This window comes from Cuculus canorus, chromosome 1 (genome assembly GCF_017976375.1).
Source record: "Cuculus canorus isolate bCucCan1 chromosome 1, bCucCan1.pri, whole genome shotgun sequence".
Classification (NCBI taxonomy): domain Eukaryota; kingdom Metazoa; phylum Chordata; class Aves; order Cuculiformes; family Cuculidae; genus Cuculus; species Cuculus canorus.
The window spans coordinates 170,821,352-170,847,495 of NC_071401.1; the positions used below are offsets into that span (position 1 = coordinate 170,821,352).

Consider the following 26,144-nt stretch of genomic DNA (forward strand, 5'->3'; position numbering starts at 1 on the left):
AATTATCCGATAGTCAAGGAATTTGCCACACATATATAATTGGAGATACTGGTTAAATATTCCAGAAAATCATTCTAGTGCAAAAGGAGTAGGTGCTTTTTTATGCGGATTAGATGAACCAGCGGCTCGGCCAGCACCTTTCCCTGGTTATACTATATCCCATGTAGTTTACACCACACTAAACATTACCATTTTTCAGGATTTTATACTCTTAAATAAGTGCTGGCTATCTCACAGGGTACGTCTACTCAGCATGCTGGAGGATTGTCTAGCAATACTTCTACTAGAAATCGCAGCAGCAGGGAGCTGCAGGATAATCTAGTTGGCTGTGAAGCATGCCACTCGGTAAATTATTCTGTGTAGAGTTCCACACGGCTGCTGTTACGATCCCTCTAACACAGAACTCTTTACAATACAAGCATAGCATAACCAATAGGTTATTTTTTGTGTCTATCTTAATAGCTATAGAGCATAGGTTAGGAAAGGATACATTAAAAATGTCTGAACTTCCCTTGGCTTGGTAAACTGCCTAACGGAAGGGACAAAAACTTGCATCTAGTTGGTACTCTGCTTCTTTATAATGACCAGCTCATGTTTAGATAGAATTTAGAAATCTTTTTTTAAAGTAGCCTATAGTAAGTTTGTTATATATATATTGGCCAATTGGATGCTTGTTACTGGTAGTCACATTATAAAAGTCTAATGAAAAAAATAACAGCAATAACAGCTCTTCTCAGTGGGAAATACCACTGTGTGCATTAGAAACTGGGGCTAACAGATGGTTTTCAGTTGGATGGTAGCTTTTAAAAACCGTTTGTAAAGTTGGGTAATCTTATTTTCAGAGAGTGGGCAGACCTTTGCAACAAGGGAATCTTAAAAAGTAAGGTTTACGTATCCTGTGAGAGATGGTCTTCATGTTTTTATTTCCCACAGAAACAAGAAGCAGCATATGCTTGTAAAATGAGATTCATAACTGAAATAGGTCTTTAGAGTTAAAGAGAAATTTAATACAAAATTCTTGCAATGTCAAATTTTCACAATACATAAATTAACTATCACTATTCTAAAAGGGGAATTAAGCAACCATATTCCAAACAGTGACCATCAGTACAAATCTCTTTTTTTTTAACACCATAATTACCTTCAAAATACAATGAAGCTATGTTATCAAATTCAATATAAGTTAAGCTATTAAATAACATAAAATTTATCTCCTTCTTTCCATGGAGTCCCAAACAATCGGGCCTGATTATCTTACTATTCCCTAATGAATAAGTAACCAAAATTGTTCTTGAATGTGTTTTTAATGTGTCCTCATTAGTCAGCCATTGTATATTCTGTCTTGCTTATCATTATTGCCATGTGGAATTTTGTCTCACTCGCTCAATAATGCCTCTGTGCAAGTGTGTGGTATTGTTAAAGGCTACCAGACAGTGATCATTTTATCCAGTATCTCTGGTCACTCTTAGCCACTATAATATTTCAGCCCAGTCATTACTGATTTACAATGTTAAATTTTCTCAAGTATTTAACCATCCTGTCCAATTATGTGTGTGTGGCAATTTATTTATTATGTTATTATTTATTTATTATGTTTAACAAAAAATCAGTATTATTGAATAATGTTAATAAATTGTTTATATCAATATTCTTCAACAAATTCCAGTGATTATTACCTTGTAAAATGAAAAAAAAAAAAGTAATCTTTTTTATATGTGCACTATTAATAAAAAAATAATTGTTCTTTGCCTCAGGGGAAAAAACTTAATAAGAATAACTGACTTCTAAAGGATCATGTATAAATTTCATTCACCTCTAGTATATTCATTCTTAGCCATCTTCTTTCAGAAATACACAATTCTATCCTTTCAAATCTTCCCTTGGATACAAACCAAACATGGTCATAGTTTTATTGCCTTTATATACCCTCATCTTCTTGATTTTCAGACATAAGAGAGTAAAAAGCAAATCTTCTCTTTGAATGTGCACCATGACTGTTTTCAAAATTAACATAAGATGTTTCAAGTATATTATTTTTCACTCTCTCTTAATGTACAAAAGTATCAACTTCCCTTTCTGGATGACAGAAGTAAGCAGAATTGACATTTATATGCTTGTGACAAAACCCAAATCTTTTCCTGAGACTACACAGGACCTTTCTTCATGTTTATATTTAAATTACTGCTGCCAGCCTTTATTATCTATTATACAACCACATTAAATTTCATCAGATATACTGCTGCCACTTCTGTAAAATTCCTCTGTAGTGCAGTCACTGTAATACTAAATGGTTTTAGTATCTTCAGTTTTATTCTGTAAGTAAAAAAAATAAAAACAGAGGCATTTTATAACTTACGTTTCTCATTATTTATTCCAGGTAATTAAGAAAAATCCTTTAAGAAATACTCTGCTGTTAACAGCATAAAAGTACTTTCTGGAATTATTCTTTAATCTAAACTCACATCACATATCCAGAGACAGTAAGATATTGCATTTGACCTTGGAAATCAATAATATAGTTTATGTATTATGCTTCTGAGCACAATAGTATAAATGTAAAAGCAAACATTGCAAACAATCACCTGTCATACAAGATAAAAAGGAATCTATGTGAAGAAAAAACTTCAGTTCAAGGCTTTAGGAGTTTTGAGTGTGTGTATATGGCAGATTTTTATTATTTTAAAGTCAGTTTTAGTTCAAAAATTCCCATGACCTCAAAAAATATGGAGAACAGTTATTGCTACTCAGTTAAAAGAAAATAACGCTTTTCAAATTCAGTCTAAGTAAGGACTGGAAATATATAATAAACTCTTGAACACATAAGAACTTCTTTTTAAGAGTCAATTTTAAAAACAAATCATTAAAACAAAATCTCAAATTTATGAAAGGAAAAAATCGAGATTAATTGCATCCAACATGTACCTCTTAAAAATATATATATGTTCAACACACGTATATAGAAATGCAGAGTTTCTTTATATCCTATTTATTGTTCTGCAGTCATATGCTGTCCAAAGCAAATAAAAAATAACACCTCATACTCTGGTATCCACAGGAACTTTTTTCTTATGAAATTTTAAAGCTCATAATTCTCCTTTCTGATTTTTTTTTTAAATTAAGAAACAGAATGAGTAAATACATTGCAATAAATGCAGCATATTTCTGGTTTTAATATCACATTTAACATAATTTAGTCTCACGTGAACATATACACAAGAACCTCAATCCTGACAAAAAAACAGTAATAAATAGTGTTAGTTACTACTCCAAGGACAGAGGAATCTAAATTAAAGGAATTTACTTGCAGGAGCTCGAGAAGATGCCTCACAGCATACACTTTGACATTCACCTGAATGTGAATGTCCCTGACACAATTTTTCTGGATCTCCGCTATGCAAGTTATATGTAAATAAATTTTCTTAGTTACTCGTCAGTTCACACAAATCATTTGAACACATACTCAATGTGTAACCTCTGCATTGTAATAAACCTCTAAATTTAACCGTGATATTTTAATTTGCAGTTTAAATGTATATGAGGACAGTCAAGAAATTTTTCTTTTATAAGAACTACAGGTGTTTGAGTTTAATCATTTTGTACTATCAGCTGTGTTAAAAAAATATGATTTTAATGTAGCAATGAGAAAAAAAGTTGGAAAACTCTTATATAAGATGTCTGCTTTTGTTCTTGAAATTACTGAGCCAGACTGCCATCTATTGGAAAATAAATATTTTTTTTAATTTATACTTTTATTTTTTGAAAACTGAAACTACTATAAGTTATTGTCAAAAGCTGACTTTGTTACAAATCATATTTGGGACAGTTTAATTTTTAGAAAAGAAACACTGAAGTTTCCTTGGTTGTATCACAGGTTAGTTCTTTCCTACATTTTTTTCCATCTCATGTTTTCTGGAACATGTTTTGAAGGGCAGCTCCTTTTCTGACTTGCTGAACAATCAAATTCTCATTATTTGCAGTGAAAGTTTTGGATTTAGCAAACAGAGAAATACTAATATGTTAGCACTGAACAATACACAAGTATAAAGCTTTCCCTGTGCAGCAACTATAAGGGCCCTCTATGTCTTTGCACACACAGAGGTACTAAAGAGTGTATCCAAATCACCATGATTAAAATGGGGAAAAAAGGCAGAAAGGAATTGAGAGTAAAAATCTATGAACCCACTGCAAACCCTACCCAGAGTACAAGCCTTTGAGAAAAATGGGCAATTCCAACTGGAACAATGCCTAGGTTTATAAATGGCTTTTTGGAGTTCTCTCTCAAGTGGCATAATAACCTACATTTCCAGTTGCAAAATTATGTTCCATGTGGCTTTAATTTTGTGGAGGCAATGAACAGGAAGTTGTCTGATATCTTATAATATACAGGCTTTAATGACTGGTAAAGACAGACTAAGAAATATGGAATTAATACCTTACATGACAGCACATCAAAAGTACATTGAAACACAGTCACAGTGTGCCTCAATGACTGAAATTAAGTTTCCAATGTATCTTTAACTTGACTTTCTTTAGTTTAATCTTTACAACGTACTCGTCAAACAAAAGATCACATTAACTTACTCTCATCTGACTTTTTGCTATTCAGCAGACAAGAATTCACAATTTTCATTCCCTTCATTAACCGCTCTCCTCATTAAAGAGGCTAATGCAGACTGCTTTTCCAGAACCTCAAAACTTTCCCAGTTTTCCTTTAAGCTTTTGGAATAGAAGTGTCCTGTGGGGACATTTTTAGTCATTGCCAAATCTATTCTTATTTACATCTATACTGGGGTGTCTATTCCTATGCCTGTTACTTTTACTTACTAATCCATTGTACTCTCCCCTTCCTAGATGTTCATGCCTTTCAAACCCCAAGATCCTGCCCTTCAGTTTTCCTATTCAGCTCTTCCATTCCCTGAGGAAACTTAAGGGTTAATACAGAGCTGACTAGTAATTTGGGATTCAGGTCACTAAACCCAAAACTTTCATCCAGAAGGCTCTTTTTCAGTTTCACCCGAGTTGTGTAAACTCTGTTCTTTGTTTGACTTCAAAATACTCTAAGCACGTAAACCTCTGGTTTTATTAATACCTTACGTCACATGTTACACACCTGCCAACAGAAGCATATTAAGTGATAAAATGTGTGGTGTTTTCAATGCAAATTTGATTAAAAGAAGGAATTCCATTAGTCTAAACCAGAACAGCTTGCTAAGTGATTGGATGATTAATTGTTCATTAACTCAGCAAACGGAAGAATGGATTCAATTCCGTCCTTGACCTAAGAGAGTCCCAACCCACAACATCTTCTAAAGAAGATGTAGTATTCTACAGGTGCTGTGTCACTGAGCAACAAACACTGCAAGATGCCTGAGGCCAGAAAAGGAACAGAATTTGCTAATGAATAGGAAGTCCTAAGCCCTGCTTCCAGTGTTAATAAAATTCAGAAAGGATACTGGAGGAGAACAACAGACTGATGCTCAGTCCTTTTATTTGGAGGACTACAAATGCAATGTTAAAACCCACTCTTGTGACACAGAGAAAACCGAACCCCACTCTTCCACCTTCCAGGCTAAGCCTTTTACTAAGTAACTGCATTAAAAAGTATCCTTACTATCCTAGTATCCCACTATCCTTACACTAAACAAAACCAGTGAGACCTGCTCTGTCAAATAAGAGAGGTTTGCACTAAGATTCAGGAAAGAATTCCAGGTTCTGGATCCTAGATAGACAGACACTCCTTTCTACAGCCCTGAATCGATCTAAACCTTATTTAACCAGAGCAGTACCACAAATGATTTGGCTCTTTTCCAAAGAAGTAACTGTATAAAAAAATGCTTTGAAACACACTTCTCCCTGACACTTTCTCTTTCACGTGCCCATGGTATTCTCAGGAGGTGGCTCCCGGTGCCCCTTGCTCCATCTTATAAAGTTTTTGACCCACAAGCTACTATTCCAAACAGAAATTCCCCGGTATTGTTCTCCTATTTGTCTGAACAATAGCATGATGCAAAAAATGCAGATGTCTCTTAGCAGCCAGTTCGTTTGCAGAATCTCCCCAAGCGTCACAAATTGTCGTGACTTGGGTTTTTGAACCTGTTCGGATCACCAGATTACAGAAGAAGTTGAAAAGCCTGCATCACTCTTTGTCTCTGGAAACATTTGTCCAGGAAGCGGCATCATCTGATGCAGTGCCAGGGATCTGACTTTTACACCTCTTCAGAGCTGATGCTAGAACAGTCTGCAATAGATAACAGAGAAGACCCTGCTTACTCTACTAAGACTTTTACAGAAGCTTCCCAGGGAGGAGAAAATGAAAGTCGGAAAAAGCCGTAAGAATTTTCTCTTCTTTAATATATATCCAAGGAATCTATTTCTGACTCTTCATATCTGTGTATTTCTCCACTTTGCTCATTCTCTCTGTCCCTCCACATTCTTACACATAAATATTCATTTAAGTTTCTTCAGTCATCACCCTTCTATCACACTTCTTCCACAACCATACTTGCTGGTCCTGCCTCCAGAGTAGTTTGGCAAACTTCACCTTTACCCATTTCCGGAGTTAGACATATCTCTTCATTATAGTGCTTCTTCCTAATTAGTCTTGGATGGCTCCTTATAGAGCATGTGGGTTTTCATATCACCCATGCACTATACAGGGAATCTACATACCAAGGGAAGGAAGCACATCCCCAAAAACAAAGACTCTGTCAAAACTGGGAGCGAGTTCCTTTTCGGATAACAAGGCAGCCAGGTAGCAACTGAAAAGACCAAGTGACATTAAAATACTTTAAAAAAGGAAATAGATGTTTTAGACCAAATAGAATATCCTACATGACATCAGAGTCCTCTCTTGTATAATTTGGTTTACTGTAGGGGAAAACATGCTCTGCCCTGTATCCTGAGTTCATATTGCGAGTGCGTACCCATCGCCCTGATTCTAGTTTTCTTTGAAAGAAAAGCTGGGTGCACTAGTAGGAGAGACCCACAACAGGCTTTAAATAATTCTGATTTTTGAAGATTTGTTTTCAATTTTAGTTCAATATACACATGGCTGAAATCTCACAAAAATTATTGCTTAATTTACCTTTGTATTTGCTTGCTGCCTGGGTGATAGTAGAAGGAGACTCTCTTCTGAGGGGTACAGAGGCACCTACTTGATGACCTGACGTACTCTCTAGAGACATGCGATGCTTACTGGGAGATTGTATCAGTGATGTCACCAAAAGACTACTAATCGTCATGCAATCCACTGACTATTACAGGCTGCTGCTGCTGTTCCACATGGGTATCACTGAAGGAGCCAGGAGCAGCTGAAGTGTATCAAGAAGGATTACAGAGCCCTAAGAGCAGCAGTAAAGGACTCTGGAGTGCAGATAGCTTTTTCATCAATCCACCTAGTCAAAGGGTTTGAAAGGATGAATCAAATCTGGCAAATCACAAATGGTTACAGGACTGGTACCACAGCCAAGGGTTTGGCTACTTAGACCATGGGACTTGCTTTGAGAAACCTGGCCTGCTGGGAGCTGATGAGGTCCATCTGTCACAGAAGCAGAAGCACATTTTTGTTCATAGGCTTGCCAAACTGGGAAAGAGGACTTTAAACTAAGTTTAGGCAGGGAAGGGGAACCTCAATCCATTCCATTCCTTCCAGATTGATGCCCATGCCAACAATAGGTTCTCAGAGCCTGGAGAAGGGACACAGGACAGTAGAAAAGCACCTGAAGAGTAGCACAAACGAATTGTGGCCAGTCAAGGCAGCAAGTCATTTCATTCGGGGCTCAGCTTAAACCCCTCTATACAAAAACACCTAGCATGTGGAATAAACAAGAGGAGTTAGAGACATGCACATGCCTGCAGGGCTAGAATCTTAATGGCATCACAGAGAAGTGGTGGGTCAGCTGCTTTAGAGTGTCAGAATGGAAGGATACAGGCTCTTTAGGAAGGACAGGCAAGGGAGATGAAGAGAAAGCACTGTCCTCTACGTCAATGACTAGCTAGTGTGCATGGAGCTCTGCCTGGGGATGGATGAGGAGTTGACCGAGAGCTTAGGGGTCAGGATTAAAGGAAAGACGGGGTCAGGTGACCTTACAGTGGGTGTCTGCTACAGGCCACTCGATCAGGAAGACCATGACGATGAGGTCCTCTACAGGCAGATAGGAGCAGCGTCACATTGACAAGCCCTGGTCCTCATGGGCAACTTCAACCACCCCAATATCTGTTAGAAGGACAACACAGCAAAGCATAAGGAATCCAGGAATGTATTGATGACAACTTCATTCTCCAAGGGATAGAGAGGAGGTGCTACGCTAGACCTTTTTCTCACCTACAAGGAGGAGCTGGTGAGAAATGTGAAGGTCAAAAGAAGCCTTGGCTGCAGTGACCGCAAAATGGTGGAAATCAAGATCCTTTGGGCAGCAAGGAGGTCACGCAGCAAGCTCACTGCCCTGGACTTCAGGAAAGCAGACTTTGGCTTCTTCAGGGATCTGCTTAGTAGAGTACCACGGGATGAAGCCCTGGATGGAAGAGGCACCCAAGAAAGTCAGTTGATATTCAAATATCACCTCCATCAAGCTCAGGAGCAACACATCTCAATAAAGGGGAAGGCAGGAAAGAACATCAGGAGGCCTGCATGGATGAATAAGTAGCTCCTGGAATAAGTTGAACACAAAAAGGAAGCCTACAGAGGAAGGAAGCAAGGACAGGTAGCCTGGGAAGAATACAGAGAAATTGTGTGAGCAGGATAAAGGTAAGAAAACTAAAGCCCTGATAGAATTAAATCTGCAAGGGACATCAAGGGCAACAAGAAAACTTCTACATGTAGGTTGATGATAAAAGGAAGACTAGGACAAATGTGGGTCCTCTCTGCAAGGAAACCGGAGACATGATTACCTGGGATATGGAGAAGGCTGAGGTACTCAATTACTCTTTTGCCTCCACCTTCACAGACAAGTACTTTAGCCACACTGACCAAGGCACAGAAGGCAAAGGCAGGGATTGGGAGAATGAAGAACTGCACACTTTTGAAGATCAGGTGATCAAGTTCAAGACTAACTAAGGAACCTGAAGGTGCACAGGTACACAGGTCCTGAGAGCACTAGCAGATTAGGTTGCTAAAACACTATCCTTCATATTGGAGGAGAAGTGGTATCCAGTGGGATTCCCTTTGACTGGAAAAGTGGAAACATAACTCCTATTTTTAAAAACAGAAAAAAAAAAAAGAAGATCTGGGGAACTACAGGCCAGTTAGTCTCACTTCTGTGCCAAGCAAAATCATGGAGCAGATGCTCGTGGAAACTCTGCTGAGGTGCGTGGAAAAGGAGGTGATTGGTGACAGCCAGCGTGGCTTCACCAAGGGCAAATCGTGCCTACTGAATTTGGTTGCTTTCAATGATGGGGGTACAGCATTGACGGATAAGGGAAGAGCACCTTACATCATCTACCTGGACTCGCTCAAAGCATTTAACACCATCCCACATGACATTCTTGTCTATAAAATTGGAGAGAGGTGGATTTGATGGATGGATCACTTGATGAATAAGGAATCGGCTGATTGGTTGCACTCAGAGTTACAGTCAATGGCTCAGTGTCCAAACGGAGACCAGAGACAAGTAGTGTTCCTGAGGGGTCAGCATTGGGACCAGTGCTGTTTAATGTCGGTTTTGGTGACACGGACAGTGGGGATTGAGTGCATGTTCAGCAAGTTTGCCGATGCCATCAAGATGTGTAGTGCAGTTGACACAATGGAGGGAAGGGATGCCATCTTGAGACTGGAGGGGTGGGCCAATGCAAACCTCATGAAGTTGGAAAAGGCCAAGTGCAAGGTCCTGCATATAGGTAGGGGCAATCCCAACCACAGTTACAGGCTGAGCACAGAATGGATTGTAAATAGCCCTGAAAAGAAGGACTTGGGTGTACTGGTCAATGAAACCTGGACATGCGCTGAAAATACATGCTCGCAGCCCAGAAGGCCAACCATTTCCTGCGTTTGTTCAAAAGAAACATGGCTAGCAGGCCAAGGGAGGTGATTCTGCCCCTCTACTCTGCTCTGCTCTGGTGAGACTCCGCCACGTGGCGCTGGAGCCCTCAGCACGGGAAAGATATGGACCTGTTAGAGTGAGTCCAGAGGAGGGCCACAAAGACAATCAAAGGCATAGAATACCTATCCTATAAAGAAGGCTGACAGAGTTTGGGGTTTTCAGCATGGAGGAAAGTTCTGGGGAGATCTTATAACAGCCTTCCAGTATCTAAAGGGAAATCTTGAAAGAAAGCTGAAGAAGGACTTTTTGCAAGGACATGTAGTGATAGGACAACAGTGATGAGCAAAAGCAGACAGGGGGTTGGGTTATAGGGTTTGATTCCGCAAAACAACAGCTAATGAATTTAAACTGAAAGAAGGTAGATTTAGATTAGATATTAGGAAGAAATTTTTTACTATGAGGGTGGTGAGGCACTGGAACAGGTCGCCCAGAGAAGTCATTGGTGTCCCATCCTTGGAGGTATTCAAGACAACACTGGATAAGGCTATAAGTAGCCTCATCTAGTGGAAGGTGTCCCTGCCCACGGTAGAGGGATTAGAACTGGATGGTCTTTGAGGTCCTTTCCAACCCAAACCATTCTATGATTCTGAAAGATTTATAGTCTCAATACTTAATATTCACATTGTATTTCATCTAGATCTCTAAAAATGTCAATCTGAGTAAACAGAATTACATGGATTATGTTTTCTGTAAAACAGCAGCTAAGCACATTTTAAATAGCAGTTAGCACCTACATACAGAAAGACACTAGAAAGATGAATAAAAATGCTTAAATGGGATCAGTACCTTGTTCAGACTAACTTTGATATGGGTTATGTATCCAATCATTCAAACACCTAAAAGAGCTTTACAAAAGCATCCCCTGCATTTCAGGGTAGCTAACAGTCTTCATAAACTTCATTCTGTCTTCACGTGTATTGTACTAAATCCTTTAGAACATATAAGTCCTCAACTCATCATGTTTTTTCCCCCCACATATAAGAGAATAATTTTTATTAACTTATCAATAACATTAGTTGAAATTTAGCACTTAGCATTTTCCCTCTGTTATGTGCTTTATTCCCTGAGCAATCCCATTTACTTACTTACTGAGGAAGAGAATTCAATTTAAAACTTAAAATATATATATATATATAGTTACACTGTACTACAGCATTTTAGTCACATGATTAGTAGTAATGAAGTCATACTTTTACCTGTGGTTGTAAATCACTGAAATATCACAACCACAAGAATTTTCAGTATTACAGACTAGGCTGCTGGGAAAGTTATATAGTAATAAAATGTATGAGAATCAACTGAAGATGCTTAGATTCTCTTTTGTGTGGCACTTATGATCAAGTTCTGCAAGTATTCTATATATTACTGAATGTACTGATATCAACTGATTTCTCAAAAACCCCTTCCTTGTACTCCCTACACTCAAAAATCAACTAACTTTTGGTCATATTAGTGGTGCCATAAAACTCCATTCTGTGGTTTGGTAATAAATATCTTTGTAAAATAAAGAGAACATTAAATTCTAAATCTTTAAGGAGCACATCTATTATAACGTTAGTTGTACTATTCTCACTCTTGTACTATTCCTTTTTTGAATGTGCCATAAATAAAGCAGATACAACTGAATATATTGTCTTGGTGTATTCCATCTTACTTACTACATTAAGCTTGGTTTGGCTTCCACTGGTCATAAGTTCTTCCTCTGATACTTTACTAAAATTGTCCAGATAATGGTCTGATATTGTATGAGACAGATCTTCAAAAGAGTATTCCTTTTCTTGGCACAATTTGATTTCATCTAAGAGCTTTGATAATTCTCCAGTCACAGCTTCACCTTTAAAAACAGACACACCATTAGTCAATAATTAGAATACCAGGGGTAATTTATGCCTAAAAAGAACTGCACGTTTTTTAAATTTTATTATCTGTTATATTCCACACCTTCTCATCTAAACAGCGATCTTCATGCACAATTGTCCGCTCAGAAATAATGGCATCTCCTTCCAGAATGGGAATCACTGGAGGTAATCTACATACTTCTGCATTCCCCTGCACCTTATATTTAATTATGATGAATTTCAACATATACTTACCCTTTCTGTGTTATCTAATCCTGAAAATTGGCTTGAAATGGCAGCTATCCAAGAACATAAAATTAATATAGGAAAGGAAACTTTCTACAAACATGCAAAAATCAGTGTCCCACACTCTGCATTGGATTCATGCTGCTGCTGCAATTACTACACTACATAGTTTTCATAAACTGTAAGGAGGTTGGAACTGAGTTTCTGAGAATGCACATCAGCCTCATTAAAGTAGCTATGTTTTATTAACAATCCTTGCTCATTTTCCTAGGATTAAATGGAATGGTGGAAGGTTATACAGGGCAAAATCCACAAGTTTGAAACAAGTTGCCCCACAGAAGTCTACCAGAAACTTGCACATAATGCACTCTGCATTGTATTTCATGTTTTCTTCTTAATTTATCAGATACCTTTAGTTAAGAAATCTACCAAAAGAGTAAGACAGTGGGCTTTATATGCCTATACTAAGTGAGGGTCTCTATTAGACATGCTAGTTGTAATAATAAGTAGTAGAATCACATTGAGTACCAAGCTTCCTGCAAACCGTCCACTGTCAGCAACAAGACCTCCACAGAGCAAAAAGGCACTTGTTGTGAACAACTAACTACGTTAGGTGCTGATAATCTGCCATGTACATGTTACACAGGTACCTTCAGTAACAGCAATGAAAATGTGAGTGAAATCCAGGTTTTCCAGGGGCAAATAAGAAACCCTATCTCTTTACTAGTTTTGCAAGAGTCTCGTTGGGGACTACAGTCTTTAGACTTGATACAGTACAGAGATAATTCCATTTTACTCTATCTTTGTGAATAAAATGCTAAAAGGAAAAATGGAGTGAGTATATTAAGCTCAGCATACATACAGCACACATATGTACATTCATGTAATTTAAGCAGCCCCAGATAAGATTATATCTGCTCGGTCTGGAGCTCTTTTTGTGTCATTTTTCTTCATAGTCATTGTTTGTCATGTTAGGTAAACATAACTACTGTAAAATATTTTTAAAATACAAGTATGGTCAGTTATGACTGAAAATTTCAGAGGCCAGAACAGAATTTGTTAATTAAAAACATCTAATTGCATTTTAATATCCAAGTAATGGAAACTTTAATTTCCAAGTAATGAAAATTCATATTCAACATTCTTGTTACACTTAGTCAACAGTAACTTTGCACAAAACATGTAAATTAAGCAAAAATATAATCAGGTTTATTTATATTTTGCTTTTAAATAGAAAAAAATTGAGGCTATTTCAGATTAATATTATAATAAATAAAAATTGGAAGTGAAATAACTAAATATCAGAAACTATTCTAAAATCATGATAGGGTGCCCTAAAAAGAAACAGGACTACTATTTCCTCTAGAATTATGTTCATGTCCCTCATCCCATGTTCTCCCACATACAGCCTGCAATATTTCTTACTGGGCAAGAAAAGAATTCTGTATGACAGAACTGGAACTGCAAGGATGCAGAATAACCTGTGAGTAAGCGTACACTTACTGGCTGACTGACTACTGCCAGAACAAATACATGAAAGACACATCTCATCCATTTCTTTCAGTACAGGTACTAATTAAGGGCTCTCTCCTCTATCTATAATAGCTACCTATTTCCATGAGAGTCACAGAAAGGTAATAGATACTGCTATCCCTCTTCAGAATTTGGTTTAAATTATTTAAAGTTAGATTTTCAGAGAATGGCAGACAGATGGATGGGAAGCACAATCAAGTACAATTTCTTTCCATTAGAATCAGATTACACAATAGACAAGCAAAAGCCAGCTATCATGTCTTACAGTATTTATACCTTGAAAGCGGAAACAAGGGATTGAGATCAAGCCCTTATTGTTAAGAAGTAAAACAAATCTTAGAAAAATTTACTACTTATTTTCAAGGCAGACATTTCTATTGCATAGGCTAGTTGATGATTCTACTAGTCTCAAAGGAACTATTTATCTTCATATAACATATATCTGTTAAGTACGCTAACGGAAAACATGAATGGAACTAATGCATTTGTTTACTATAACCGTGAAGATCACAATGAGGCATGCAGTAAATTCAGTTTTCTCATGAATGAAAGCTGTCCCTGTAAAGGTGAATTTTTGGGTTTTTTTAAGAAAAAAAAAAAAAGACCCAACAAAAACACCAAAACTCCAAATGAAAAAAACACACCCACACCACAAAAACAAAGAAGAGAGGCTTAGTTAGTTGCCAGCAGTCAAATACATTTAATTTGGATGATTACAGAAGGTAGAAGTCAGATTTGGTTCTACAGGAGGATGATTTTCATGGAAAAGCAAGACAACACCACACTCAGAAAGCAGCTTATTTAGGTGCTGTGGTATGTAAAGGGTGAAGCAGGATGTAAGACCAGAGCTCGTGCACTCAAATAACATTGACAGTCAGTGCTAGCATGAAAGATGTGTTAGGAGATGAATGGAAGAGCAGTGCACACATGATCTTTGAAAGAGGCTTCCAATGTAACACAATTAGAACAGGTACTCACTGGGAAAGGTAGTAAATTCAGTCTTTAACTTGAACAAGAACAATGCCTGCAGAGTATTTTGACATACCTAGTACCCTTTTGTTTTACTCGATTATGAAATGTGTAAGGTCAGATAAATTAAAAAAATATTTAAGATCAAATAATGCACTACATTTTAATCCGTCAGTGATCTCATCTTATCTCAGAATGTAGCTCTTTGCTTTCCTATACAATACAGATTAGTCAAGACAGGTAATTAATGGTGGAAAAAGCTTCTCAGTATCAGTAACTTTCTTATTCTCTCTATTTCATTTTGTATATTTGTATGAATGCGTTAGCAATATAATTTTAATATTAAAGAGAAGTGAAGTACAGCTTCTGTATTCACAGAGTACATGTATTTACTTTTAGCCTTTGGAGACGGGGGAACTTCTGAGGACAAAACGCAAGACTGGTGTTCTGCGCATTCCAGTGGGCGTTCCTCTGAGATACTTGCACTTCCTGTTTCCATATATTCTGCAATTTAAATACACACAATCACTTAAAATCCTGAATTAAGGTAGTTTATTGAAATCAAAAGTATATTTACTACTTATTTTTTCATTAAAGCCTCTCCAATTTTTCTTATTACAGCCTTGTAATTGTTCGTAAACACTGCTGCAAGGCAATCTTTTATTTAAAGTACTATATAACTTTATAATGGCCAGTTCTTTAATCTGCTGAAACTGCTACAGAAATCTCATTGTAGAAGTAATGATTTGCGACTATCCCTGTGTTTCTCTTGTCTGGTTGAAATATCTATATAACTGTTACATTGTACTATTACTGTTGAAAAAGTCTTTCCTTGTTCTAAATTCGTTAAGAGTTTTTAGTCAAGACATTCAGGACATTCAAAATAAGTAGATAAGATATTGACACCGTTAGGAAAACCAAATATTCTGCTTGCAGCACAGAGATAGTATATGAGAAAAAATAATGCAATCTCAAAAATCTAGTTCAAACTAGCAGTCTAAAAAGTAGCGTCCAAAAAAATTTCCTTTTCTCCTTAAAACTTTCGTTATCCCACCTTAAGGATGCCATTTATGAAAAGAGAAAAATGCAGAATGATGTACATGCAGAACTTCCATTTCACTCCTATTATTTTTGTGTAAATATATACATTATTTTCAAGGGGTTTTGTACACAGCCTACCTCAATGGACCACCAAGACCTTAATGAATGTAATTATAGAACAAATATTAAATAGTAAATTAGAAGTTGCTTTATGCAATAGTGGAGCTTTTTTTCCCCAAGCAGTGTGACTGCTTCTCAGTTCCGGTAGTTATTCTGCATCTGCATTTTCTTAAGTTACTTAAGGAAATTATTTCTGATACTAGACAGTAACCACAACAGTACATGTTGCAACACACACAAAAGCAAACTACAGTAATTGCTTTCATCAATATCATACAGAAAAATTAGAGTTTCTGGGAAGCGAAATCTTCTGGATTTAATTTCCACAGTCTACAGTGCACTTGTTCAGCTTGCTGTTATTCCTGATGAAATAACAAATCCCAAACCCCAAATACAATCTGTGACAAAATAGACATCTTACAAAATGAAATTGGAAATGGCAGAGAAGAGCACGCAGTTTCAGAATGCTTTGCAGGTTGTTGTGGGTTTTTAAAAAGAATGTATGATTTGAAAATTTCATATATTAAATTTGATGGCTGGCAGTCATACATTTCTTCATATGAAAATGGGCATTTCTTTTCGTTTTTTCATTTGTTTTGGGGATTTTTTGTGTGTGTGCAATGTTGAAAGAAAAAGAAGCAAAGATGAGGCATAAGAAACCATGAGAAAACCAGCAGTATGACAAAATGGTCTGGAATGTTTATAATACAGCTGTCAGCTATATTATTCATCAAGTTAATGTGCAAGATGAAATAAAAAGGAACCTAGACCAAAGATAAATAGAAGAAAAAAAGGAATTCATGCCTGAAAATATTTGCTTGATAATTGTGTAACTGTCCAAAAGCAAACCTAAAATTAAGTTCTACAAGTTGGGAGTGTTAAAATTATTGGATTAATAATAACTTCCCATTGGATTAATAATAACCTCCCATGGCAAGGGGGTTGGAACTAGGTGATCTTTAAGGTCCCTTCCAACCCTAAGTATTCCGATTCTGTGATTCTAACATAGATATTATTAGAAAATTAAATGCATGGAGCTTGTGAAGGACAATATTTAATTTTTTAATTAAATATTTTTATATTTAAATATTTTTTAATATTTAAAGACTGTGGTTGTAAAACTACTTTATTTTCATTCTTTGTCAGGCCTCACTTTCAGACCAATGCATTTACCTGTTGGAAGGGTAGTTCTGAGGTCAAAATCCAAGTTCAATGCAAGTTTCATAAATACTTACTTTAAAATTGCAGAGCTCCTTCCAGAAAACCTCCACAAAATGCTCAGTACAAGGCACATTGTAGAAATTTAGAACAGGCCAAAATCCTTGTAAGAGTGAAACCCTTAAAATTTTGGGCTTCTATGGGACCTCTACTCCTAACTTGGTTTTACACTATTGAAAATTCTACCAGATATGCATGAGACAAATAAACACATGGGGTCAGTTGTGAGACCATGTTGTTATCTTGTAGTCTAGATAAAAGTATACTTACCAATAATATTATCAATGAAACAGGCACAAAACAGGTGATGTATGTCAAGAGCCAAAGACAAAGTAAACAAAAGCAGTGGATTCTTTCACCAGCGAGTGAATGCTATTCACCTGCAGCTGGCTAGAAATTTATCGTCAAAGACTGTCCAGATTTACCTGCAAAGACTATACTAATAGCATCGTCTGCTCTGACTATGGTGTACTTGAGATACTGCTCCGGATTTTATTACTTTCCTCAAAAAGAGAAGGATAATTCAGAACAAAGCCAAGCTTAGTCACTCATACCACCTAATGACCAGAACAGTTTCCCCAGCTGTGATCTCGCAAGTTTAGAGAAAAGCCTGTCAATCTTATGACCGGGGAGAATAAAGGCTGTTTGGAACATGACCTGTCAGATTCGTAACATTTCCTTCTCCGGCTTACTGTCATCTTGTTCCCCGTTTCAAAGACAGCCAGCAGGACTAGCATGCAAGGGGTGAAGCGCACGTTTATACACATTTCAGAGGTGTTTCTTCATCACGCTGCTTTGGGAAGAATGGAACATTTTACTTCTGTTGACTCAAACAGCAGATTACAATTCAGTGAGGATTGATAAAACAAATCTCAAAGCTTTGGCTGCTTAGTTGCTAGGGCCAAAAGTAATAGCATAGAAGTGATCACAAAGCAGTGGAAATAAGAGCAGTGGGGAATAAGAAGCCAAGAAGGTGACAAGCGCAGGGAGAATTCAAACTGCCAGTACTCCAGCTTTCTGAGTTTATGCAGCAATGGTTAGGCCAAAGCTAAGCAGAAGGCAAAGCATTAACATGTAAGAAGGAAAACAGAGCTGCTTCTTTGCAGAGTGGCCAGAGCTGAGAAGGTCAGCCATGAAGAGAATATGGCCCATCTCAGCTGGAGCTGATATTGAACATCCAGGAGCATTGAAAGCTCAGGCTCTAGAGCACAGCTTACTTTAACTTCAGCTCCAATAGGTTCTCATTCCTCAGTGACGTCAAAGGGTCAAGACTTCTGCTTTATTTATAAACCTTGGCTTTTAAAGCAATGTCTACATTAGGCTCAGAGAATTTATTACTTTTTCTTTTAACAAAAAAAAAACCCAGACAAAACAACTTCTGTTTCAAGAGCCTGCTTCAGCCATGCCATGAGGTGAATTCACGTAGAGTTCCTTCCTAGAGCAACTTCCCCTAAAGAGGCCAGAAGGCATTTTAAACTCAAAAAAGAAGCCAAATGTTACTAGAATAAAAATCTGATCACTCACCCTTTCAAACAGAATACTCCAAGCTACTAGACCAGAGGAATAAAACTGGTTTAGAAACCATTCCCCTCCACGGCCTTGCAGGGGGATCCTGACTCCTCTTTTGCTCCATATCTTGCTGAAAGGCAACAATTTTCAGAGCATCCTCTGCTCTGCCTTCAAAGACTCTTCCAACACCTGGCTGAGGATGCTACAGCTCCATTGAGTCCTGCCCCAGCCTGCAAGCTCTCTAAAAGCTCCTCCCGAAACAGCTCAATTCTCCCAGGTGAAGAAGCCCACCTGAGGCGGCATGACCCAATTCCTCTTCTCTTTACAGCAACAGTTACAGAAAATCAGCTGGTAACTGCTACCTTCGGGCATGCTAGGCTGATAAACTTGAGCTGAGATGGAGGCGGGGCTGACTTCAGATTCCTAAATTTCAGAGGGCAATTCCTTCCAGTGAAGCTGGCCTCCTGCACTCAAGGGAATGGAAGTTCTACCGGGCCACAGAAAAAGAGAAAGAGGGAGTGAGAATGCACAAAAGAAATTGTGTGTTAATGACATCAAAGCTATTCAAGCAGAGCGGAGAAGAAAGGAATCCTGGTTCTGCAGCTGCTTATGTATTTTCCATTTATGAATAATTTGGCAACATGAACAAACAATGTTAGATTCTTAGGCAGCTTCAGCAGATGAGAGGAAACAGCCTTCCATTACATCTCCCTGTCTATGCAGCAGAGCTTATTGTGCCTTCCTGGGGCTAGTGTCATTTTTCATCTGTTTATCTACTATCTCCATTTTTCATAATAGCAATAATTCCACTCCCAGAAATACTATAAAAACAAGATTCTAATAAAGGGCATAGTGGACTGTTGAGAAAGAGTTGAATGATAGTATAGCATCCACCTGCATCACGTTCACACATGCTAAAACTAAAACACAGCTGATCGACTTAATTTTAGGCCTACTAGCTCTTGGCAATATCCCTTTTATCTTCAATGCCTAATTATACACCCCTAAGTGCCAATATTGTTAACTGCTTCAGCACTGAATGCTGTTGTTTCACTACATCCGTGAAATGCATCCAGCAAACCAGCCTTACTCGGCACAGTATTCTAATTCTCTGCTCTTTGAGTATATAATGCATAAATAGCTATTTCTTCATTACCACATAAAGAATCTGAACTGTAATAAGTATTTTTAATTGAGTTCAGTGCAACTGTTCAGTGCAACCCAAACAAGATACAGAAAATTATGGGACATTTATGAATGACAAAGAATTAAAACTTGAACTGTCATTTTTAATAGTTCCATCCATAATCAATGGGCAATAAAAAAATTCAAGCGGTGTATAGTTCACTCAGACTTTTTCACTTTGCTGTTTAAAGTGGTTTTGTTAATTGCTTTCCTTCTATCAGGTAATGTGCCAAAATGTCAAAAACGATGGCAGACTTTGCAAACACACAAAAAAAATTTTGCAGAAACTTCAGTTATTATTTTATAAGGATTGTGAGAAAAGATATAAAATAAAGATCACAAAAGCACTAGGATCACTGGCAAAAGTAGCTTTGCTAATATTTTTTAAAAAGGGAGAACACCAATAGAAACTTCTTTCTTAAGAAACACAATTTTTTCTTAAGATTCTTCCTTAAGAAACACAGTTCTTAAATTCTGGAGGACTCATTCACAGGAGGCTCACAGTCCTGTGGGTTTTGTATCAGCTGAACATACTGTCAACAAGGTGAAAGAATCAATTCAATGAAATTGTGTCTGCAAAAAAAGAAAAAAAAATAGGAAGAAACTTGCAAAATCTGGTCAGTAGTTGTCTGATGCCACTAATTTAATTTCTTTTTCCTTTAATTCTACATGAAGGAGACATGTAATCTTCTCTAGACAGTCATCTGAAGACAGGGGGTTTAAAAGGAAAGTACGTGGAAGACCTTAACTCTCTCAGCAGTTGCCCTTTCTTTGCATGAAATTCGTTAACCATTGAAGTTGGACTCAACTAGAGTACATTCAGATTTTTCAAGATCCCAGTGCTTTACTGATTTTTCAGCTACAACAGGATAAAAACCTACACTTCTGTGAAGTGCATACTCAACTGTATTTTTAGAGAAGGGTAGGTCTACTGCACCATCAACAGTGCAAGTTCTGAATCCTACCACTCCTGATTTTATTTTCCAACTTCAGCTCACAGTTCAAACTTTATCATTGATGATTAAAGCTTCAGTGAACTCTTTGCTGATGAGAAAAAAATCTCAGTGGGTTCCACAAGGGGGTTCTGAAGTGGCTCTTCAGATCTTCTTAAGACTCAGAATGGCATCTTTGTAAACATTTTTCATCCTTGCACATCACTTCTGACTGTAAGGCAGACGTAACACTAAACAGCTGCTCATGACAAACAGTTTCATCATACTAACATGAGCTGAAACTACTAAGCAGTCTTCTTTCTGTGTTCAAGGTACACAAGTGAAAACACCAAAAAGCCTTGAAACTGACATATTTCTTTTTTTGTGGTAAAATATAAGGGCAGATACCAATCCACCGACATGACAAACCCATGAGAGGGGTTTGGGTGTTCTATTTTTCATAAAGCAAAGGTACTTTCAAGAAACTTTGTTCATCAATGGGGTTGAGACTGCAAAGTTATCAGAGTATGAGAAAATGGAACAATGCAGACATACTAAAATAAAAAATAGTTCAGTTGGTGATAGGACATTATGATGAGTGACCTGGATCTCTAAATGGAAGCTCTGGGTGACCCTTTTCTTGTCACTGAAGAAGTTTCAGTACAATCTTAACCATCTTTTCGTGTTACGTTGTGGCATGTTCATGCTTCTGCTCAGCATGGACGTAAAGGCTGAAGTTTCACTGTACAGTTTGAATCACGCTAAGAACTCCTTTCTGCTGACAGGGCAAAATGCTACTTCCCTTGCCTGTATATTCCTCCTCACTTTTTGATGCACATTTCTGTCTTCTACCTGAGACAGAGCTAATTCTGGAACCTGAATCACACAGGAGGCAAGTTCATTAAAACAAACAAATATATGTTTATCTAATCACAGTTGTATTTTTAATTATTGTTGCATACTATTAAGTATAGGTAATATAATGGACTATATATTTTATATACTACTAATTCATTAATCAGATCACTTTACAACTTCTGTTAGCAAGTAATATGGAAGGAAACTGTGCAGTTGGAAGTAGGGGAGGAGGAAGGGGGGAATGGAGGAAAGGAAAAAAGAAAACAGGAAGGAGAGACACCTCAAGGCAAGTTGTTAATTCAGTCCAGCTGTAACAGAAATCTTCTCCTTAAGAGAATACGTCTCCTCCAGCCTGCAAAATTTTCATTACACTTACAGGATCTTTGTATGTTCAGTCCACTATCTCTCTGGAAAACTTTACTTAAGCTGGCAAACAAATTTGGAAGTTATTCAGAAAAGAATACTCAAAGGACACAGTGGGGCGACTTGATCTCATTTTCTTTAGGAAATGTTTTTATGAAACACAGTTACGCAAGAGACTGAAGCATGAGCTAGTTCATAAGTAGAAGCAACACTGAACTGATTAAAATGGCTTATTTAAAGAAGGAAATAATCAATACAGGTGAAGATGCAGCAATGAGACCTGCAGGGAACTCCCTTGTCAAACACAGCTGATGAAAGACTAAACTGAAAATGCAGGAAACAAATTCTATAGAAGAGAAAGAATGATGTTTAATACTGAATTATATACTAGCCAATGTTTTATAACTTTACTTTCATCTTCTAGAGTGAAAAACTGAAGTAAACAATTGAGTTCCATCAGTCTTACCCCAAGTAAGATGAGGAATGAAAACAAACATACATACAATAAGATTTCTGTTATAACGACAAAAGTTGCTGCCTGGTTTAATTTTTTTTTTAATTTAAAGAAAATTAGAGAAGTTTTTTTGAAGTTCATTATCCTCTTTCAGTCATAGTTGTTATTTATGAATGAATCAAACATTTCAATTGTAGTTTACTGTCACAGTATAATAGAACTGCAAAGAAATATTGCAAGGTTATTTTGTAATGAAAAACAAAGAGTAACGATAACTGACACATTATGCTAATGTCTATTGTCAAAAAAAAAATTTAGTCTGAAATTCACATATTCAACCACTCATTTGTTTGAATCTAGCAAACAATAATTTTGTCTTTTTAACTCAAAAGACTTCTCTTTTGTATAATGAAATATTTAAAGAATAGAAATTACTATGTATCTTAATATTTCTCCACGCTATTCTGATTTGTCTCTAACAAATGTATAACTGAATAGGACTTACCTTGAAGTAGAGCAGCAATTTGGAGTGACTGCTGAGATGGATGTTCTTTAAGAATATCTAAAACTGTTCTACCCAAACTGTCCTTTATGTTGGTATCAATTCCTGAAAAAGAAAATTATCTGTGGTGGAATTTTTAACTCCAAATACTTCTGATTATAAATGTGGCATATCAGACTTAATTATCTGGCAAACTGAATGCAAGCGGCTTTACAACTGTAGCAGATAAACAGCTGTGTTACAGTTGAAGTACAGCATCATTTCTGTTTGAAGCTTGAATAGCCTAGAATTTACATGCTGAACGTGGATTGCTTTTATGTTTCTGTAACTCACGGGGATCCAAAGTAAGCGTCTTAAACCAAACCTTGATTTATTTTAACAGGCGGTTCCTAAGAAACAGCTATCCTCAAAATAATATTTTATCAAATCAAGAACTTTTCTCAATGATTTTCCTACGTATCTGGATTCTGATTCTCTCCAAACTGCTCTGATTGAGTGGGGAATTTTAGGTCCATAGTACCAGTATGTGTTTCAAGAACAATGCTCGGAATTCATGCTCCAAATAGGCTAAAATACCCATATGTAGTATAAGGGCTGTGCGAATAGCTAGAACATTCCCTCACAGACTGTTCAGACTGTTGACAAAATAATTGTTTTACTCAAATCGTGAATGTTAACCTTAAATAATTTTGAGGCTTATCCTGGACAGATCTCAGAGAATCAGTTGTATGTAACATTGAACAATTCTCCACCTTAGTCTTGTAGAGACTACTTTGGAAATGTTTGCCTTATGGTAGAATACTGAAGTTGGGTTTCAGTTTAGATGTACTTTAATAAAAAGTAATAGCATGCAAGAAAGAATGAGATTCTTATCAGGACACTGAATAGAGGAAATCAGCAGGATTTATAAGCACATTTTGGAAGCATGGAAGGATTTGTTACCAGAAAGGGCTGCAGTTCTTGTCAGTTCTGACTTGATGGAAAGTTTCCTAGTTTGTTGTGAGAAAGAGATATTTTTTCTCATTGAAAATAAAGCCAAAATATTGATGGGCTAATTAGCAGTGGCAGCTGGTTTTCAGAGGCCAGAGACATAATCTTACACCTTTCCTTTGCAGCAGCTACTTACAACATCTTCTGAGTCTTTTTTGAAACAGAATTAGAGAAAAAGGGACTATTAGATAAAAAAGGGCAGAAGGTAGGGAGTGTTGCAGAAGTGCAGAGCATTTGGGGTTGAAAGAGTCGACAGTGAAGATTCTGCTTCACTGTCTCGTACAATTGTACTCTTTATCTCCAGTCTAAGGGCATCCTATTTTTGTGTGATGTTCTTCAGTCCTTCCTTTTTTAGGGGAATTAATATAAAAAGGATCTGCCTTTTTGAGGGCAGGTGAGGATCTCTTTCTACTTCTTTGTTCATCCAAGCAGGAAAGCACCTTGGAAGGACCTTTTTTTCCCTGAAAACAGATCTCAGATCAGTTATGCATTAGCTGAGACTCAGACGAGGAGCTGTGTGTAGGACATAGCGTCATTTGCAATATATAACTCCAGAACCTCTGATAATAAATATCAATAAGATCTCTCAGTGTAATGGAAGTTCATGTATCTCAGAGGAGTAATTTCTAGATATTTTCTTTTTCATTGGTCTTCTCATTTACCTGAGAAGACAGTTGTTTAGATGAGTAGTGTGGCTGACACAATTCCGAAACTCTGACTTTGTAGTAGATGTGTTTGATGGAACTCCATATCCCTGTTCTCCTGTTCTTTCAGGACAAATGCAATTCTTGGTGGCACAATGCCTTTCTCTTTCTTCACAGACTCTCAAAGTTTATCCAGGAAATGAAGAAGCAAGAGAGATGGTGTGTTTGTTAAGAATAGCTAGTGAAGGAAATATATGTGAATATGAGTCTATTCTTGGCTGTCTTTCAGAACAAATAACAAAATTTTATGCAGCCATTTTCTTCTCAGATCATATTTATTCTCAGAACAGAGTGGCATACACTGAGTCATATATGGAATTTCTGAGTCTTGGTGAAAACATTCCTTTTGTTCTCTGTGCATAGTAATATCTCATTCTAAAAGCATACCATTTTAAGTAGAGGTACACATGATTAGATTTGCAAAGGCTGAGAAAGATAACAGATATATCAGAAAGATATACAGATAATAATCTGTATAACCAAAACTGACGGAAGCATACACCAGATTAGGAATATTAAGGAAAGTCATTCACTCTTTCCTGTAAATAAGATTTACCTGTTTCAAGCAAAACGCGTACTACCTCCACCTTTCCAAATAGGGCTGCTTCATGTAGTGCACTCCCTTTTTCTGTCTAGAAAAAGAAATGTTGTGACATTTAAAATACAAATTAAAATATCAATGAATCCTTTTGAAAAGAATACTCTTAGAAAAGAGGTATTTAATTTTTCCTCTCTATTTCATCTACACATAAAAAACATTGAACGGGCAAGAACAAATACTACCTTTTTTATTATTATTCAAAATAACAACATAAATGCTGTCAATTCTATTATAAAAATTGGTAACTATGTAAGAAAATATAGTGGAGATGTAATACAACTCTATATTAAGAAGCCTGCACTTGTGTTAAATTTCTAAACTGTCATAGGCAGTGAAAATATAGTCAATTCTTTCAGCGGAATATAGCTGTTCAGCAGAATCAGATAGTTTACATATGGACATCTACAATTAAGAGTTTTAATCTGAAGCTGGATCACAACCCTAGAAGGTCAATTCAGTCACACAGTGAGAGATGCTCTAGGATATCCCACCTGTCCTCCAGCTGCTGTTCCACTTCATGCTCACATTTGATCTGCATCATATCTGCCACATGCAGATGTCCTGGAAACCCTAAGGCACCTCAAAAAGCATTAGATGCCTATGTTCAGATCATTTAAATTCTACCTTAAATGTCTGTTAACCTGATTTTGCAGATTTCCATGATACTAAATTGTGAATGGACTTCTACTCAAACAAAAAAAAACCAAAGTACTGAAAAAACCCTACCTCTCTTAACCAGATACTTTTCTTAGAATTTTATACTGCTGACTGTTACTGAAAAATTTGAACAGAATGTGTTTCCGTACAATAACGTTATCACTAGCTAAAGCACTACTAGGTCTCACTAAATCTCTGGCTTTTTGGTTTGTTTGTTTTTTTTCTTTAACACTAAATTAGATTTTGGTTGGTTTTTATTTGTGGGCAAATGTTAAAGGTTTTACTGCTTGAATTTGTTTTTTTCTATATTTTCTCCAATGCACCATTGTCATGCTTGATATGGTGGAAAAAGTTTTAAAACGCACAAAAAAAATAACTCTGAAGTGA

The 26,144-nt window shown here is 36.9% G+C and overlaps 1 protein-coding gene across 8 annotated transcripts in view; it reads right to left on the reverse strand.

The window, feature by feature from the left end:
• Positions 1 to 26,144, reverse strand: part of ANKS1B (ankyrin repeat and sterile alpha motif domain containing 1B) — a 427,137-nt gene that overhangs the window by 331,522 nt on the left and 69,471 nt on the right. For 7 of the 8 annotated variants that reach the window (XM_054066169.1, XM_054066129.1, XM_054066166.1 and 4 more), the window contains exons 5-8: positions 25,056 to 25,131; positions 22,809 to 22,910; positions 15,017 to 15,127; positions 11,696 to 11,871 (exon numbers count right to left, since the gene is read on the reverse strand). In XM_054066169.1, coding sequence (XP_053922144.1) covers positions 11,696 to 11,871; positions 15,017 to 15,127; positions 22,809 to 22,910; positions 25,056 to 25,131 — 465 coding nt within the window. The remainder of the gene's footprint in view (positions 1 to 11,695; positions 11,872 to 15,016; positions 15,128 to 22,808; positions 22,911 to 25,055; positions 25,132 to 26,144) is intronic. The other variant, XM_054066137.1, reaches the window with a different exon arrangement.